The sequence below is a fragment of the Rhinoraja longicauda genome, chromosome 20 (assembly GCF_053455715.1).
Source record: "Rhinoraja longicauda isolate Sanriku21f chromosome 20, sRhiLon1.1, whole genome shotgun sequence".
NCBI classification, from domain to species: Eukaryota; Metazoa; Chordata; class Chondrichthyes; order Rajiformes; family Arhynchobatidae; genus Rhinoraja; species Rhinoraja longicauda.
The window spans coordinates 17683205-17701460 of record NC_135972.1 but is presented as its reverse complement, the minus strand read 5'-3'; the positions used below and the strand labels follow the sequence as shown (position 1 = coordinate 17701460).

The 18256-nt window shown below is 45.9% G+C and overlaps 1 protein-coding gene across 3 annotated transcripts in view; it reads right to left on the bottom strand.

Moving 5' to 3' along the window:
- kdm5a (lysine demethylase 5A) overlaps positions 1-18256 on the bottom strand; it is a 132270-nt gene that overhangs the window by 49111 nt on the left and 64903 nt on the right. For all 3 annotated transcript variants that reach the window (XM_078417052.1, XM_078417053.1, XM_078417054.1), the window contains 2 exons: positions 16568-16687; positions 12781-12939 (listed from right to left, as the gene is read on the bottom strand). In XM_078417052.1, coding sequence (XP_078273178.1) covers positions 12781-12939; positions 16568-16687 — 279 coding nt within the window. The remainder of the gene's footprint in view (positions 1-12780; positions 12940-16567; positions 16688-18256) is intronic.

The window sequence follows — 18256 nt, the reverse complement described above, 5'->3', positions numbered from 1 at the left end:
TGAAGTTTAATGTGTATTTGATTTCAAACATCCAACCTGCCGACCAACAATTACATCTATGAAGTGCCAGCACTAACTCTCTTAATGTCATGAAGGGATGGAGAGACAGAGCCAGCATCATCGACCTTCTGACTAGCCAGTTCCTCATTGTGCTGCTCGGAGGGAGGAATCTTAATCCTCTAGTTCTCGATTCTCCTATCCTGGGTAAAAGTCCCTTTTCATTCATCATATCAATTCTCCTCATGATTTTATACACCTCTATAAGATCAACTCTCACCCTCCTGCGCTCCAGGGAATAAAATCCTAGCCTGCTCGGACCCTCTAGTCCTGGCAACACCCTCGTAAAAAGCGAGAGGGAATCGGTGAAAGGTAATGTTGAGAAAGTAATTCTCCACTGCTTTCAGGAGAAATTTCTCAACCAGTATACAGCAAGCCATGAGAAGGGGAAATTCTGAATTTGGCTAAATTGGACTGGAAGCAGTAAGTTGAAAGTAAATCAGACTCAGAGGATTGGGAGACATTCAAGATGACCACCGAGGAGACACACAGATGGTAAGATAGAGCAAAATTAATTTCATGTTAGGTATCGAACATTTAATGCAGTAGAAAAGCTAGAAAATGGACAATACATTGGATGGAAATTGGAAAGGCAAAATAGGGATTAAAAATTACTAGCATGTAAAATCAAAGATTGCAAAATGTTTCATGACTGTATAACGAACAAGACAACAACTTGTTGAGCCTATTTGCCGTCAAAAAGACAACACATGTTTGGAGTCAGATAGGGAGGACTTTATTCCTTTAAGGATCTCGTAGAGGTGTATCAAATCATGAGGGGAATAGATTCATTGAATGCACAGTCTTTTACCCAGGGTAAGCCAATCCGGAACCATATCATACAGGTTTAAGATGAGAGGGGCATGATTTAATAGGAACCTGAGGGGCACCTTTTTCACTTAGATGGTGGTGGGTAAATGGAACAATTTGCCAGAGGAGGTAGATGGGACTGGTTCTATATCTGCATTTGAAAAGTCGATAGCAAAGGTTTAGTGGAATATGGGCCAAACTCTGGCAAATGGTAGTAGCTTAGATGGGAAATCTTGGACAGCATGGGCGAGTCAGGCTGAAGGGTCTGTTTCCATGCTATATGATGCTATGTCTATGTATTTCATAGTACTAGTATGTTTTCCTCTTGAGATCATCGAGACATTGTTTTCCTCTTGAGATCACACCTTCCCCAGCCAACAATGAGCTTACCAGGCAATGCCCTGCCTAAGGCCATTTGGGGAAGACTCTGATTGGTCTTGGTCTTTTCTCACCTTAAGCTCTTCACCGCCCACCACTACCCCCCGCTTTCAATCTGAAGAAGGGTACCGACCCAAAATGTCACCCATCCTTTTTCTCGACAGATTCTGCCTGACCTGCTAATTACTCAGATACTTCGTGTCGATCAATGAAATGGCACCACCTTCCCCAAATAGAGAAACAAAGCTGGTGTTATTAATGAAGGACAATGCAAAAATATTGGATGATATAAACATGCTAACAACTGTCTAACTAACTTGGTACACATGAAAGTGGGTATCATATCATATCATATATATACAGCCGGAAACAGGCCTTTTCGGCCCTCCAAGTCCGTGCCGCCCAGTGATCCCCGTACATTAACACTATCCTACACCCACTAGGGACAATTTTTACATTTACCCGCCAATTAACCTACATACCTGTACGTCTTTGGAGTGTGGGAGGAAACCGAAGATCTCGGAGAAAACCCACGCAGGTCACGGGGAGAACGTACAAACTCCTTATAGTGCAGCACCCGTAGTCAGGATCGAACCTGAGTCTCCGGCGCTGCATTCGCTGTAAAGCAGCAACTCTACCGCTGCGCTAACGTGCCGCCTTATATTTCCACACCCATGCAAGATACATTCCATCCATTAATAGCAGCAAGGGAGGAAGGTTGCATGGATAGAAAATTGGTTGACAGACAGAAAGCAAAGAGTGGGGATAAATGGGTCCTTTCGGAATGGCAGGCAGTGACCAGTGGGGTACCGCAAGGGTCGGTGCTGGGACCCCATCTATTTACGATATACATTAATGACTTAGATGAAGGGATTAAAAGTACCATTAGCAAATTTGCAGATGATACTATGCTGGGGGGTAGTGTGAATTGTGAGGAAGATGCAATAAGGCTGCAGGGTGACTTGGACAGGTTGTGTGAGTGGGCAGATACATGGCAGATGCAGTTTAATGTAGATAAGTGTGAGGTTATTCACTTTGGAAGTAAGAATAGAAAGGCAGATTATTATCTGAATGGTGTCAAATTAGGAAGAGGGGATGTTCAACGAGATCTGGGTGTCCTAGTGCATCAGTCACTGAAAGGAAGCATGCAGGTACAGCAGGCAGTGAAGAAAGCCAATGGAATGTTGGCCTTCATAACAAGAGGAGTTGAGTATAGGAGCAAAGAGGTCCTTCTACAGTTGTACCGGGCCCTGGTGAGACCGCACCTGGAGTACTGTGTGCAGTTTTGGTCTCCAAATTTGAGGAAGGATATTCTTGCTATTGAGGGCGTGCAGCATAGGTTCACTAGGTCAATTCCCGGAATGGCGGGACTGTCGTATGGTGAAAGGCTGGAGCAATTAGGCTTGTATACACTGGAATTTAGAAGGATGAGGGGGGATCTTATTGAAACATATAAGATAATTAGGGGATTGGACACATTAGAGGCAGGAAACATGTCCCCAATGTTGGGGGAGTCCAGAACAAGGGGCCACAGTTTAAGAATAAGGGGTAGGCCATTTAGAACGGAGATGAGGAAGAACTTTTTCAGTCAGAGAGTGGTGAAGGTGTGGAATTCTCTGCCTCAGAAGGCAGTGGAGGCCAGTTCGTTGGGTGCTTTCAAGAGAGAGCTGGATAGAGCTCTTAAGGATAGTGGAGTGAGGGGGTATGGGGAGAAGGCAGGAACGGGGTACTGATTGAGAGTGATCAGCCATGATCGCATTGAATGGCGGTGCTGGCTCGAAGGGCTGAATGGCCTACTCCTGCACCTATTGTCTATTGTCTATTGAGGCACTGACAGATATTTTATGATCATCTCTGGATACAGTAACGTTGCAAAGGGACTAGAGAACACCCAACATTGCAAAGCTCTTTAAAAATGGAGACAGGGATAAACCATGTAATTATTGGCCCATTAGTTTAACTTCAATGAAGGGAAAATTATTGGAATCCATTTCAAAGAACGCCATAAACCTTAATTCATAAAAGATTAATCAGGGTATTTTTTTAATGGAAGATCATGCTTAACAATTGAATAGCTTGATTAGAAAGACTGAAAAAGATTGATTGAAAATGGATTAGTTAGGCTTATGAGATAGGCCCATGTGGCTGTCTGGTTAAAAGATTATGTCCATGGGATCAAAGGAAGAATGGCAAATTGGATCCAAAACTGAAGCGTGGCAGGAAGCTTTGGGATGGATATTTTTGTGACTGAATAGCTATTACCACAGGGCTCACAGAGCTCAGGATTTGGTCCCTTGCCTTTTGTTGTTTTGTTTTAAAGATGTGGAATTAATGTAGAAAATATGACAAACATGCCTTAGACAATACAACAACTGTTCACTAGCAAGCAAGGTGAAGATGATAATCTGGTCATCTGAGCATAAAAATGGCAAATGGACTTTAATCCTGTCAAGTGTGAGATGATGTATGTGAGCAGGTGCAACAAGGCAACAGATTGCACAATAAATAGTAAGATCCTCAATATTATAGAGAAATAAACTTGGATTACATGTCAACAGATTAGTAAATGCAGCCTGGCAGGTGAATAAGGTGATTAAAAAGGAAAACTGATTTTTTTCCCTTCATTAACCGAGGCACAGAATGGTAGCGAGCCTATGATGGAACAATATACGATACAAATTAGACAACTTAAGCTCTGCATACATTTCTGGTCACCAAACTGAAGGAAGAATGTAAAATGAGAGGATGCAGATGGAATTTTTAATAGTCAGACAGCAAGACACTACTGATGTCGAAAATCTGAAGTAAAAATATTTATGTTGTATATATTTAGCAGTCAGACAGCATCTGTACAGAGAGGTGCAAATTTAATGTTCTAGTGCTGATGATAGGTCATCAATCTTTTTCCCTCACCACAAAAACTGCTTGATCTGCTGAGATTTACTGGGAGGCTGACAGGATGGGAAAATTGCAACTGTCAGGGGCAATCACTGCTTGGTGCAAGGTCATCAACCTGTAATGTTAACTCAGTCCTTTATTTCCACTAATGCTGCCTAACCTGCTAGCGTTCAGATTTCTAGCTGTTCCTATCTGGCAGTATTTATTTTTCCCCTTCATTTTTCTAAAAATTGCACTTCCTCTAAGGCAGCTAAATTATTATTAACATGCCTTCATTACACTCTCTTGGCCAGGATGAATCTAATCTGTTTCTCTTCATCTCCACCTTATCACAACATTTCTTTTGTTCTCTCCATTCCACTTCCATTTCTGCTGTTTAATATATGCTTCTTTGCAATCTTTCTCATACTGATGACAGATCATGTATGTCAACTCATTTTCTTTCTTCACAGGTGCTGCCTGGCCTATTGGGAGTCAGAAAGTCATACAAAGTAGTCATCATCACAGAGCGTCATCTAGTTATACAGCCCTTCAGCCAACCATTTCCTTGCCAAGTATCAAGTAGTAAATATACACTTTTCCCATTTACCAGCACTTGGCCTGTAGCCTTCCATGTCTTGACATTGGGATTCCAATATTTCCTGTTTTTATTTCAGGTATCTAGCTTATGCATCTTTTGAGCTATGGTGATATGTTAGAAGAGGAGGGTGTAGCGGACACAGAGCTGTCCGTCAAAGAATGAGGCAGCACACGAAGTTCGTCCAACACCATTTTAATTCATTACACCACTCCTCTCTCTCCTCTCTCTCCCCCCCCCCCCCCCCCGCTGCGCTCCAGCTGCCCATATTCCCCCCCCCCCCCCCCCCCGGGGCACCTCGTGACCCCCTCACGAGCATAAGCTTATGTACTGCGTGTGGTTCTCCACCAGGGGCCGCTACATGATTCCCCCCCACCCCTCCCCCTCCCCCCCCCCCCCCTAAAACCAGCGGCGCAAAAACGGTCAGGCAGCCGAACGAGGTGGCCGGACCTCATACGTATGTCCCCGCGCAAAAGGGGCCTGCCTTGCAAGGACGAATTAGGTCGGACCCGAGATGGCGGACGCCAATGGCGAGGCTGGGCCTCCTGTACTGGCTCGCTCAGGTCCAACTGGGCCGGTTTCAAGCGAACCACCGACACAGTCTCTTGCCGACCCCCCATGTCCAATACAAAAATCTTGGGCTCATGTCACAACACCCGAAAAGGACCTTCATATGGGCGCTGCAAAGGCGACCTGTGTGCATCGCGGCGAAGGAAAACATACAAGCTGTCGGCGAGAGCTGGAGGCACATGCGATGGAGTGTTACCATGCCGAGACGTTGGGACAGGAGACAGGGCGCCGAGCCTCTCCCGCAGACGGACCAACATGGATGACGGTGACTCCTGGGGGCCGCCTGCAGTTGCAATAAATTCCCCAGGCACGGTAAACAGAAAGCCGTAAACCAATTCCGCCGATGAAGATTGCAAGTCCTCCTTTAGGGCGGTGCGAATCCCCAACAGGACCCATGGGAACTCGTCCATCCAGCCAGGACCGGTGAGGCGAGCCTTCAAAGCGTCCTTAAGACAGTGGTGGAAACGTTCCACCAACCTATTGGACATGGGGTGGTAAGCCGTCGAGTGGTGGAGCAGAGTCCCCAACAGGCGAGCCATTGCGGACCACAGCTGTGCCGTGAACTGGGCACCCCGGTCGGACGAGATGTCCAGCGGAACCCCAAAACAGGCAATCCAATAGGCCACCAGGGCACGTGCACGACAGGGCCGATGTGTCGATGAGCGGGATGGCCTCCGACCACCGCGTGAAACGGTCCACCACCGTAAGCAGATGCGAGATGCCTTGGGACGGAGGCAGCGGCCCCACGATATCAACGTGGACATGGTCGAAACGCCAGCGAGGCACTGCAAAGTCTTGAACTGGCGCCCGGACGTACCGCTGAACCTTCGATGTTTGACATGCAATGCATGTCCGGGTCCAGTGACCGACCTGCTTCCGCGACGACCCATGCCACACGAAATTTGCAGCAACCAACGCCACCGTTGCCTGGATAGATGGGTGGGCCAAACTGTGAATGGCGTTGAAAACCCGACGACACCAGGCCACCGGATCGACGCGTCACACAGGGCGGTGATGCCAGCGGGACCCAAAGGAACATCCTGGAGCACCAGACCTGTGATGGCAGTTCGGTACACCTTCATCTCCTCGTCCACCAGCTGTGCTGCCACCAAAGCGGAATAATCAATTCCTCGGGGCCTCGTCGAGAATGGCTACCACAGCCGGGCAGGACAAGGCGTACGCGACCAGGTTACTATTTCCGGCGATGTGGCGGATGTCCCTGGTAAACTCCGAGATTGCCGTGTGTTGGCGCAGCTGCCGAGTGGACTAAGGGTCCGCAACCTTGGCAAACACGAAGGTGAGGGACTTATGGTCGGTAAGGGCGATGAAGTCTCGGCCCTCCAGGAAATACCGAAAATGCCTAACCGCCAGGTGTAAGGCGAGCAGCTCCCGGTTGAATGTGTTTAAATTACACTCCGCCAGGCTAAGTTGGCGGCTGAAAAAGGAGAGGCCGCCAGTGACCGTCAAAAGACTGCTCCAACACGCTGCCGACCGCAGAGTCCGAGGTATCCACGGCTAGTGCTGTGGGGGGAGTCGACCCGCGGATGCACTAGCATTGTCGCCCGAGCCAACGCTTCTTTCGCCCCATCGAAAGCTGTCCCGCCGCGTACCTGACAACAGCTGGAATAGGGGCCGCAGTATCCTTGCCATCGCCGGCACAAATCGGTGGTAAAATTGGACCATGCTCACAAACACCCGATGGCCGCACTGTGGACAGCCGTGGAAACCGGCAAATGGCCTCCACCCTGTCTGGTAAGGGCACCGCACCGTGCTGCATCACACGGTGGCCCAGGAAATCGACGGCTCGGAGGCCGAACCGGCACTTATCCGGGTTGATCACAAGTCTGAATTCGTTGAGGTGCTGGCACAACAGACGGAGGTGGGCGCAATGCTCCTGCCGCGACCGACTCGCCACCAAGATGTAATCCATATAAATGAAGATGGAATCAAGCCCCCGCCCCACGGTGTCCATCAGGCATTGGAATGCCTGCGCGGTGTTCTTAAGGCCAAAGGGCATACGAAGGAATTCGAACAATCCGAAAGGGGTGATGATGGCGGTTTTCAGCACCGGTCGTACAGGGATCTGAAGGTAACCCCAGGCCAAGTCGATCTTAGAAAAAAACCTTAGCCCCAGCCAGATGGGCATAGAAGTCCTGAATGTGCGGGATGGGATACCGGTCTGCAATTATGGCGTCATTTAGGCGGCGGTAGTCGCCACAAGGCCTCCAGCCGTGGGAGACCTTGGGCACCATGTGCAGTGGGGAAGCCCATGGGCTGTTTGAGCGTCGAACAATTCCCATGGCTTCCATCTTCCGAAACTCCGCTTTCGCAATCTGGATTTTTGTCGGGGGCCAGTCTGCAGGTGCGGGCGTGAAGCAGTGGTCCCGAAGTGAGAATATGGTGTTGAACCCCATGCTTTGGGTTGGTTGAGTTGAATTGAGGGGTCAGGATTGCTGGGAAATCGGCCAAAATCTGGGCGTAGATGTTATCCACCGCCGCCATCGGGTTGCGGACTGGCACAGCGGACGCAGGAGAACGCAAGGGGATTGCTTCAAGCGTAGAAGCATGGACAAGGTGTTGTCCCCTCATGTCCTCCAACAGAGATTGCGCCCGGAGGAAATCCACGCCCAACAGTGGCTGGGATAGTTCCGCCATGGTAAATGGCCCGGAATAGTGGCAAGCGGCAAAGATCAGGGGTATGGTGCGGACGCCATACGTTCGTATGGAGCTGCCATTAGTGCCGGTCAAAGAGGGCCCCCGTTTACCAGCACACGTGTCCATCCCGGAAGGGGGCACAATGCTGACTTCGGGCCCCGTATCCACTAGAAATCTTTGGCCCAAACGCCGGTCCCAGGCATATAGGCAGTGAATCTTGTAGTTGTAAAGGGAGATAAACCTGCGTTGCTAGGTCGGAATTGGCTGCAGATCTTGAAGCTCAACTGGAACGAGATATTCCTCGTACGTGAAGAATTCAAGTGTCCGGAGGACGTAATCAAGCAACATCCAATGGTGTTTAGCGACCAGGGAGAGCCAATCAAGGGGTACAAGGCGAACGTACGCGTGAAGCAGGATGCGACACTAGTGCATTGCAAACCACGGGTTGTGCCGTATGCTCTTAAGGACAAGGTTGAGAAAGAACTGAAAAGACTTGAAGCTGAGAACATTATCAGTAAGGTAGAAAGTAGTGAATGGGCACCACCCATTGTAGTTGTACCTAAAACTGATGGTAATGTTAAACTTTGTGGGGATTATAAGGTGACCGTAAACCAGGTACTTGAAGATAGCATACCAGATACCCTACCAACGGCAGAGGATTTGTTTAGCACCCTCACAGGCGGCCAAGTCTTCACAAAAATGGACTTGACAAATGCCTACTTGCAGTTAGGCGTAGATGACAAATCTAAATCCAAGCTAACTATTAACACTCATTTGGGATTGTTTCAGTTCAATAGGCTTCCATTTGGTATATCATCAGCCCCAGGGATTTTTCAAGGGGTAATGACACAAATTCTAGAGGGAATTGAAGGTGTGGTGTGTTACTTGGATGAGATCCTCATCTCAGCCTGACAGGCAGACACATGATGAAAGATTGGAAGTGGTACTCATACGACTTGAAACGCATAGTGTAAGAGTGAAGGCACAGAAGTGTGAGTTCTTTCAGAACTCGGTAGAGTATTTGGGTCATAAGATAGACAAGGATGGTCTACACCCCACCAAGGGTAAAGTTGATGCGATCAAGAATGCACCCACTCCCAGAAACATATGTGAGATCCGATCCTTTTTAGGATTAGTGCATTATTATGGGAAGTTTGTGCCAAATCTGTCCACCTGTTTACATCCCTTGAATGAGCTTATGAGAAAAGATGTACCATGAAGTGGACACGTAAATGTAATCAAGCTTTCAAGTCATGTAAAGCTCAGTTGGCAGAGAGTTCAATGCTTGTTCATTACGATGTCAATAAGCCAATGAAGTTAGCAATGTGATGCTTCACCATATGGTGTTGGTGCGTGATCTCTCATGTGTTAGAAAATGGAGGAAAGGCCAATAGCATTTGTGTCGAGAACACTCAATGCCAGTGAGAGAAATTATGCGTAAATAGAGCGAGAGGCTCTTGCATTGATTTTTGTCGTTAGGAGGTTTCACAAATACTTGTATTGGAGAAGGTTTGTAATCGAGACAGATCACCAGCCGTTGACAGTGATCCTAAATCCAAAAGCACACATACCAACTCTGGCAGCAGCCAGAATGCAAAGATGGGCATTGATATTGTCTGCATACCAGTATGATATTCAGTATCGTAAGACAGCAGAGCACAGCAATGCTGATGCCATGATCATATTGAATGGCGGTGCAGGCTCGAAGGGCCGAATGGCCTACTCCTGCACCTATTTTCTATGTTTCTATGTTTCTATCACCTTTGGAATCGGAGGTTACCCCAGACTGAGAGGACTTGTTTTACTTCTCTCATGTAGATGAGTTACCTATCACATCAGGGGACATTCGGAAGGCTACTCGCACTGACAGATTTTTGTCAAGAGTGCAGGAATATAGGGTTGCATATAGAAGCACACAGGGTTGAAATCAAACAAATTAGACGAGTCAGATAATTGGGTTACCACTCAAGTACAGGTACCAGATGAACCAGAAATGGTACAAGAAGGTACACAAGTTAGTGAGAGTTTGAATCAGCCTGAAAATGGAGGTTCAAGTGGGGTTGACAGTCAAACAAAATTGACTAATGAACTGGAATCTATGAATGTAGGTCAAAAGGAAGGCTTGACTCAATTAAAAATGAGTCCTAGTGGTTCTAAACAGTCAGAAACTTTTGGTCACGGAAGATATCCAGAAAGAAGGAGAAACCCAGTGGTTAGGTTAAATTTGTGGTTATTTCCTGAAATGCACATATTATTGTATATGCAACATATATGCATGATGCCCTCATTTTATTCAGGTTATATAAAAGTAAACTATCAGACAAGATTGTAATAATTTCATACCGTTGGTTATATTCAAAACAAAATGTCCACATGGATTTTTTTTATTAGGGTGGAAGGAGTTGTAATAGCGCCACCTTTGGTTGGAGGATTGTAAATGATTGAATAAACCACAGTACAGCTGTGCAGTCATGTTCCAGTCAGCAGTGAATTAACTAGTTATTCTGTGTCTGAGCTCAAGACATCACAGTGGACACCCGATCCCACTTCCTGCCGCCTGGCCAGTCACATCTCGTCGGCACGCTCCGCTAGAGCCAGAGGGTCTTGGACACTCACCCCTGCGAGGAGCAGGCGAATATCAGGAAGCTGCTGCAAAAAGGTGTATTCGAATAACATGTAGGGCTGGTGGCCGTCCATGAGCCCGCCCATGTTGAAAATATATGTGCTGCCCGTTCCAGACGACTGAGGCTGTAAGTATGGAGCAGCAGCGCCTTGAGGCCCCCATATTTCCCAGCCGCCGGTGGATTCTGCAGGTAAGGAAGTACCCGACTGGCCATCTCTTGGTCGAGCGCACCAACCACGTAATAGTAGCGGGTCTCATCAGTCGTGACCCCGCGAAGATAAAACTGCGCCTCGGCCTGTTGAAACCATACCCGTGGCTGGGCGGTCCAGAAAGTCGGCAGTTTCAGGGCGACAACGTTGAGTTGGGCCTAGTCGGCGGGTTGGTCACTGGCGGCATGCATTTTGATCCTCCGAAATCTCTATTTTGGACGTCAGCTGGTTACCAGATGCAGCGGACACACTCAAAGAATGAGGCAGCACACGAAGTTCGTCCAACACCACTTTAATTCACTACACCACTCCTCTCTGCCGCACACCAGCTGCCCATACTGGTGACCTCTCCCGAGCCGAAGGTTATGTACTGCGTGTGGTTCACCACCAGGGGCCGCTACAAGGGACTGGTTTATTTGTAAGAGAAGGCTGAAGAGAGACAATGGAAGCCTATAAAATTATGAGGTGCAAAATGGGTTAAATGGAAAACTCCTATTTCTCTTAGCAAGGGGTGTGTATTTAAAGTAGTAGAAGCATTGGAGGACACCTTTTTCCACACACGAGGTTAACGGGAACTCACTGCCCATGTTTAAAAAGTTCTGAAGCATGTTGGTGAAGAACCATAATGTGTGTCTATAGATCAACTGCTGGAAATTGGGATTCAGCTTAGTAGCAAGCACTTTTCGGATCAGCATGGTTCACTGAACTACCTACTCCCATATTGCAAATGTTCTGACATTTTTGGTACGGAAATAAGATCTGGCTATTCATCTTCAGAATTATCCATCGATGCTTTGCGCCATCCTTAACTGACACGCAGATCAAATACACCATCCTGGAGTTGTATCTGCCTGCCCAACTTCAGAATCACCTTTCACTGTAGCTCTCCTATTCTTTCTTTCTCCACCCATCACAGATGGCATGAACTATCCTAACAAAACGATTATGCAGGGAAACAAACGGGTTGGTAATAACCAAAGTCTGTCAGAAAGGAAGAAAATATGCCTCCTTTTCAGAGATAAAGCAGAGAAAAATTTCAGAAAGACAAAACTGAAGGTTCTTTATTTTAATGTGCATTTCATTCATAACATGCTAGCAAATTACTGGACGGAAATAAGAAGCAGCAAGGGGCAGAAAACAATGTTTGTCGTTTACAAATCTCCCCAATAACAGTAATAAAGGATATCACATCAATCAGGAAACTAGAATTGAATGTAACGTGGATCCATGTTCTCTGGAAATATTGTCTGACCCGTTGTGTGGTGCCGCACAGTAAACCATTGTACTTAATCTAGGATTGTGCTTATGTATAGTAAAACTTTGCTGAACTGCATGGAAAAAAAGTAATTTCACTGTACTTCGGTACATGTGGCAATAAAGAACCATTGAACAATGCAATAATCAAAAAAGACTAAGTGACATATTGGATTCTGCAAACCAAATCAGCACTGCAAGTATGGAGGATGAGTTATGAAGTGTATAAGAGATGGTTTTCCAGATCAGTATGCTGAAGAACCAATGAGGGAACAGAATATTTATATTTAGAATTGCATAATGAACTTGGTAGTTAAGGAGGGTTTATGGATCCAAAACCAAAATGTGGTAGAAGTATTTTTTTAAATGATAAGAGATTGAAAGATGTTAATGTCCAAAGGGATTATGGTATCCTTGCATACAAAGTATTTCAAAGTTAACGTACAGGTTATCTGAAGCACCTGGGAGATTTATGTTGGCAATGCAGGCAAACAATATAACCTTCTGAATTAATCATGTGTGTAGATTCTGATTCTGATGTCAAATGCTCTGAATATTTTGCGATTTGCAATCTGCAAATGGCTACAACTGCAATGTACTCCAAACTGAGTTAATTTTCCAATACACCACTGAAGAAATGAGTACATTTCAATCTAGTTCCTCAGTAGTCTTATTCCAGTTGGGAAGTTGGTGCTTGCGGATGTGGTGCAAGGTGGAGAATGTGGAGGGACTTAACAATAAACTCTTACCTCCTCTTCAGGTAACAGCCTCCTTCTGTTCTCTTTGAGTGGGAATCCACTGCCAAATTCCTTTGATGTGATGTCAGCACCATACTCCACAATAACATCCTCCTCAATGCTACTGACAAGTCGCCAGAATTCCTTCTCCACCAGCTCCGTTGGGACCATCTACATGTGAAGGAAGTAAAGAGAGAGAAGAGGAGAGAGAAGAGGAGAAAGGAGGAGAGAGAAGAGGAGAAAAGAGGAGAGAGAAGAGGAGAAAAGAGGAGAGAGAAGAGGAGAAAAGAGGAGAGAGAAGAGGAGAAAAGAGGAGAGAGAAGAGGAGAAAAGAGGAGAGAGAAGAGGAGAAAAGAGGAGAGAGAAGAGGAGAAGAGGAGAAAAGAGGAGAGAGAAGAGGAGAAAAGAGGAGAAAAGAGGGGGAGAGAGGGGGAGAGAGGGGGAGAGAGGGGGAGAGAGGGGGAGAGAGGGGGAGAGAGGGGGAGAGAGGGGGAGAGAGGGGGAGAGAGGGGGAGAGAGGGGGAGAGAGGGGGAGAGAGGGGGAGAGAGGGGGAGAGAGGGGGAGAGAGGGGGAGAGAGGGGGAGAGAGGGGGAGAGAGGGGGAGAGAGGGGGAGAGAGGGGGAGAGAGGGGGAGAGAGGGGGAGAGAGGGGGAGAGAGGGGGAGAGAGGGGGAGAGAGGGGGAGAGAGGGGGAGAGAGGGGGAGAGAGGGGGAGAGAGGGGGAGAGAGGGGGAGAGAGGGGGAGAGAGGGGGAGAGAGGGGGAGAGAGGGGGAGAGAGGGGGAGAGAGGGGGAGAGAGGGGGAGAGAGGGGGAGAGAGGGGGAGAGAGGGGGAGAGAGGGGAGAGAGGGGAGAGAGGGGGAGAGAGGGGGAGAGAGGGGGAGAGAGGGGGAGAGAGGGGGAGAGAGGGGGAGAGAGGGGGAGAGAGGGGGAGAGAGGGGAGAGAGGGGGAGAGAGGGGGAGAGAGGGGGAGAGAGGGGGAGAGAGGGGGAGAGAGCGAGAGGGGGAGAGAGCGAGAGGGGGAGAGCGAGAGCGAGAGCGAGAGAGCGATGAGAGCGAGAGAGCGCGAGAGAGCGAGAGAGCGAGAGAGCGGAAGAGCGCGAGAGAGAGAGAGAGAGAGAGCGCGAGAGAGAGAGAGCGCGAGAGAGAGCGCGAGAGAGAGCGCGAGAGAGCGAGAGAGAGAGCGCGAGAGAGAGCGCGAGAGAAGAGAGAGAGAGAGAGAGAGAGAGAGAGAGAGAGAGAGAGAGAGAGAGAGAGAGAGAGAGAGAGAGAGAGAGAGAGGAGAGAGAGAGAGAGAAGAGAGAGAGAAGAGAGAGAGAGAGAGAGAGAGAGAGAGAGAGATAGAGAGAGAGAGAGAGAGAGAGAGAGAACGATCGAGAGAGAGAACGATCGAGAGAGAGAGAGAGAGAGACAACGATCGAGAGGACATGGCAATGAGCAGGCCACAGAGAGAAATAGGGAGAAGACCAGCATTAGTATATGCCAAAGTGAAAGAAAGCAAGCAAATGAGAGAAAGATAGCATTGGGGTCAGAATAAAAGAGCAGAATTAGCACATAGGACGGAATAAAAGAACAGGCCAGTGAGAGCCAGACAAAGGTGTGCGTGTGCCAGAATGAGGGGCCATGAGAAAACAAGTGCAACATACATTCAAGAGGACAAAGAGAAGCAGAAAAGGTGGGAATGATAGAGAAAGAAAGGATGGGAAGAAAAAGGACATTAGTGACAATACTATGTAAAGGAGTTAATATTTTACCCAGCACTATGTTTATAAAGGTGTTCAGACTGAGGCATGCGTTCATGGAGATGGCTGACGGGCTGCACACAGCGCAGCGGAAAGGTGGTGGCTGAGGAGAGAGCGAAGACTCATGAAGAGCATTGCACTGGGCGCTGCAACAAAGTGAGGTTTCTCAGAGTTGGATGCAGGCACAGTGCGCGGCACTGCAACCGCGTCACTCTGCGGCTCCCCGGGCTGTGAATTCCCCCTAGTTTAATCCATGTCGCCAGGCTTCATCCCATAAACAAGTTAATATTTAGCCCCTTACTCGGTTATAAAGGACATCATCCCCCACCCCCGATCCATTATAACGAGGATTTACTGTATAATTGAAAGTCCCAAGGAACATTTATTTTGATAAGCTGACTTTGTTCCTCGTCCAACAGTCATTCATTAAAATCAGTCAAAAAATAACTCATAAAACATTCTATCATGGAGCTCATATATCAGATACTGTTTTTTTTGCCCATTACTTTGTAATGAAGGATCTTTGACTGATTATTTATTTGCCCATTTTCAATGCCCATAATAAGCGAATCTTTAATGATGACATCTTTGAATCATTCAGTTCAAAACTACAAAGTACAGCTTGTTAACACCTAACCAGCAAATCTAAGAAATTGGGCTCTCCTCTGAAAGTCGTGTTCATGCCGATCACAGCACTCAAGAGCCTGAACATGTGTTGGGAAAAGTAGCCAACTTAGTGATCTTTGTTCATCAGTTACTGGTTTAATTTCAACCTTATTGCAACTTGTAACTCTACCTCATTTCCCACCTACTCCCTCTAAGACCCCAACTACTCTCTCTCTTTCTCTAATCCCTCTATGTGAAATGTAATACAAATCAGAATTCCAGAGAAAATGAATGCATAACATTGTAATTGCTGCAAATAAAAATAAAATAGAAAACTGCTAGAAATATTCAGCAGATTCACAGAATCTGTAGAGAGAGAAGTGAAATCACATGTAGGATCAATGACTTCCATCAGAAATAATGAACCATCATCTCCCCACAGCAGAAGCGTCCACGTCGCAGGGCTGGAAACTGGAAGTGTCCTGAGCTAATTCTGCTACCACCATCATCTATTGTACAAGTGATGGCTCCCACCAATTGTCGCCGGAAGCTGGGGCCCTTTTCAGGACAGACGATGACAGTAATGTAACATTTGAAACATGGATGATGGACACGATAGAAGAAGGTCTCTCCACAGATTGCTTGGTATTTCCAGGATTTTCAGTCTTTTATTAGAGAACTTGCATTGTCTGAACCATTTTCTTCCTAATGTTGAGTCAATCAATTTCTCAATAGCTGTAACAACACGTCACAAACTTGCATTTTATGCTTGCTCAAACACTCCTTCACCCTGACACAGTCCATTCCTGTGAATGTGCTCCACTCTGTGGCATAAAGTATAAGAGTGCACATCATAAAAACAACTACAAGTTTGGGAAACCAAAATTCTATACTAAAATCTCAAAGAAATTCGAAGAGATTTTGCTCTTGATTGAAAAACTAATTTTACTCGTAATTTCATTTCTGTTTCAGCATTTATAGTTGTGCACGAGTTAATACTATTGCACTGCTGTGTTAATGCCCAAAACTTTAGGTGCATACTGTTGCCACAAGATATCCCATACAATTGCCATGATATCTGGTAATTAAGGGTGGGGAAGATAACAAATGATACATTGAGGATATTTACCCCCAAAACATTGCTCAAACATAAAATGGTGCTGACCTGGAAGTATTAATAAGTTTGCACTAATAAAGAGAATATAAAAAGGAAATTTTCATTTGTCTGCAACAAACATTTTGTTTATATACTGGCATTAAAGTTTATATTTCTACCCCATGTACTGGTTTGCAGTTAGTTTTGGATAAACAGATCATCATTATCTGATTTGAGTAAGCTTCAGTTAACTGCAATCTTCTGTGGGAAGATTTTGAACTACTTAACACACAAACAATCCTTCTCTGGTTGGAATGCTTCCACATAAGCAGCAGTTAGGCATCAAACATACTTACATGTACTGGCATGTTGAAATAATCTGACTTGAAGTTATCTGCCATCTCACCGAAGCTCTGGAGAGTGTACTCCCTGACTGCCTGCTCAAAACCAAATGCCTCCGGGGGCTTATTGCAAGCCTGTGTTTACAGAAAGAGGGGGGAAGAGAATCAAGTAAACATTAAAAGACAATTCATATTCACTCCAGATACATTTTCCCCTAAACCCATTTTTTTTCTAGAACTGTCTCTCTCTAAATCTACACAATGAAATCCAGCTATAAAGTGACAAGTGAATGAATTTACCAACTAAGTACACATTGAAGATTATTGGAAGATTAAATTGTAGGCTAGAATTCTAAGAATTAAGTTGTAAGTTAAATATATGTCAAACTACATTTAATCTAATTTAGGTAACAAGTAAATAATTGCATACAAAAACAGCAAAGCTATTAACTGATTCAAAAAATTATATTGCAAGTGCTCAAGTTGCCCTTAAATTAAATTATGGAATTAAGTGGACAGATTCTGTTGGTGATATTGCTCCTGCAATACAGGCTGCAGGGTGGTTGTGGCGAGGAATGCACATAGATGGACAACACATCGAAGATCAATGTTCGTTGTGGTCAAGACATTGTGGATTAATCTTGTTTTGGACAAAGATATAGAACTGAGCGAAGTAGGCCATCCATCCTTTCAATGTGCTCTGCCGTTCATCAGATCAAAGTTGATCTCCATTCAAAGTCTTATCTCCATTTCCCATGATTCGTAGGAACCCCTGTTTTTAATTAATTAAATCTCCTCCAGGGCAGAGAATTTCAAAGATTTACAAGATCTCCTCATTTTAGTTCTGATTGACCCTTATCCAAGTTGTGGCCTTGGTTCACGACTCCTCAGCTGGGTAAACATCCTCCCCGTATCTCGCCTATTGAACCCTGTAAGAATTTTATGTTTCAACGAAATCGCCTCTCACTCTCCTGAACTCCAGAAAATACAAGCTTAGCTTCCGTAATTTTTCTTCGTTCAGCAAGTTTCCCACATTTGGAACTGGTATAGTAAATCTTCACTGTACTCTCACTATGGCTTGTACATCAATTAAGTTAGGAGACCAAAACTGAGCATACTCTCACTGCAATCTCATCAAGGTGCTTTATAATAATTTTCCTTTCAAATTATTTTATTCTTTTTCAGTGCCTTGTGTGGACTTGGGTCCCTTTAAACTTCAATATTTCCCAACCTATCACTGTTTTTATAAAATCTGTTTTTTTTTGTTTTATGCACCCAAGTGGATCACCTCACACTCTTCCACAAGTTTTCTACCCATTCTTGCCCACAGACTGAGCTTGTCTTAACCCCCTTAAAACCTCCTTCCTCCCATCATGTCCTGGTGTATAACACAAGGTACCATGTGAAAAACATGTCAATGGGCCAAAATGTCTCTTGTCCAAAAAACCATGGACTTTATATTGTGAAAAACAACATTTAATGCAGGATCTGCCAATTTACCACTCCTAAATGGCGTTTTTTTTAAAAAAGATTACAATCAAAGTTTGCGCTATTAGATGCAGAAAAAAACTTGAAGAGGCAACATTAAAGCCCAGTCAAAAAATACAAACAAAAAGCCAAGTATTCACAACTTCCTTACAGAGGACGAACATTGTTACACTGTTCAATGAAGCTGAATACATTCCCTCCTAGTCAACGCTCACG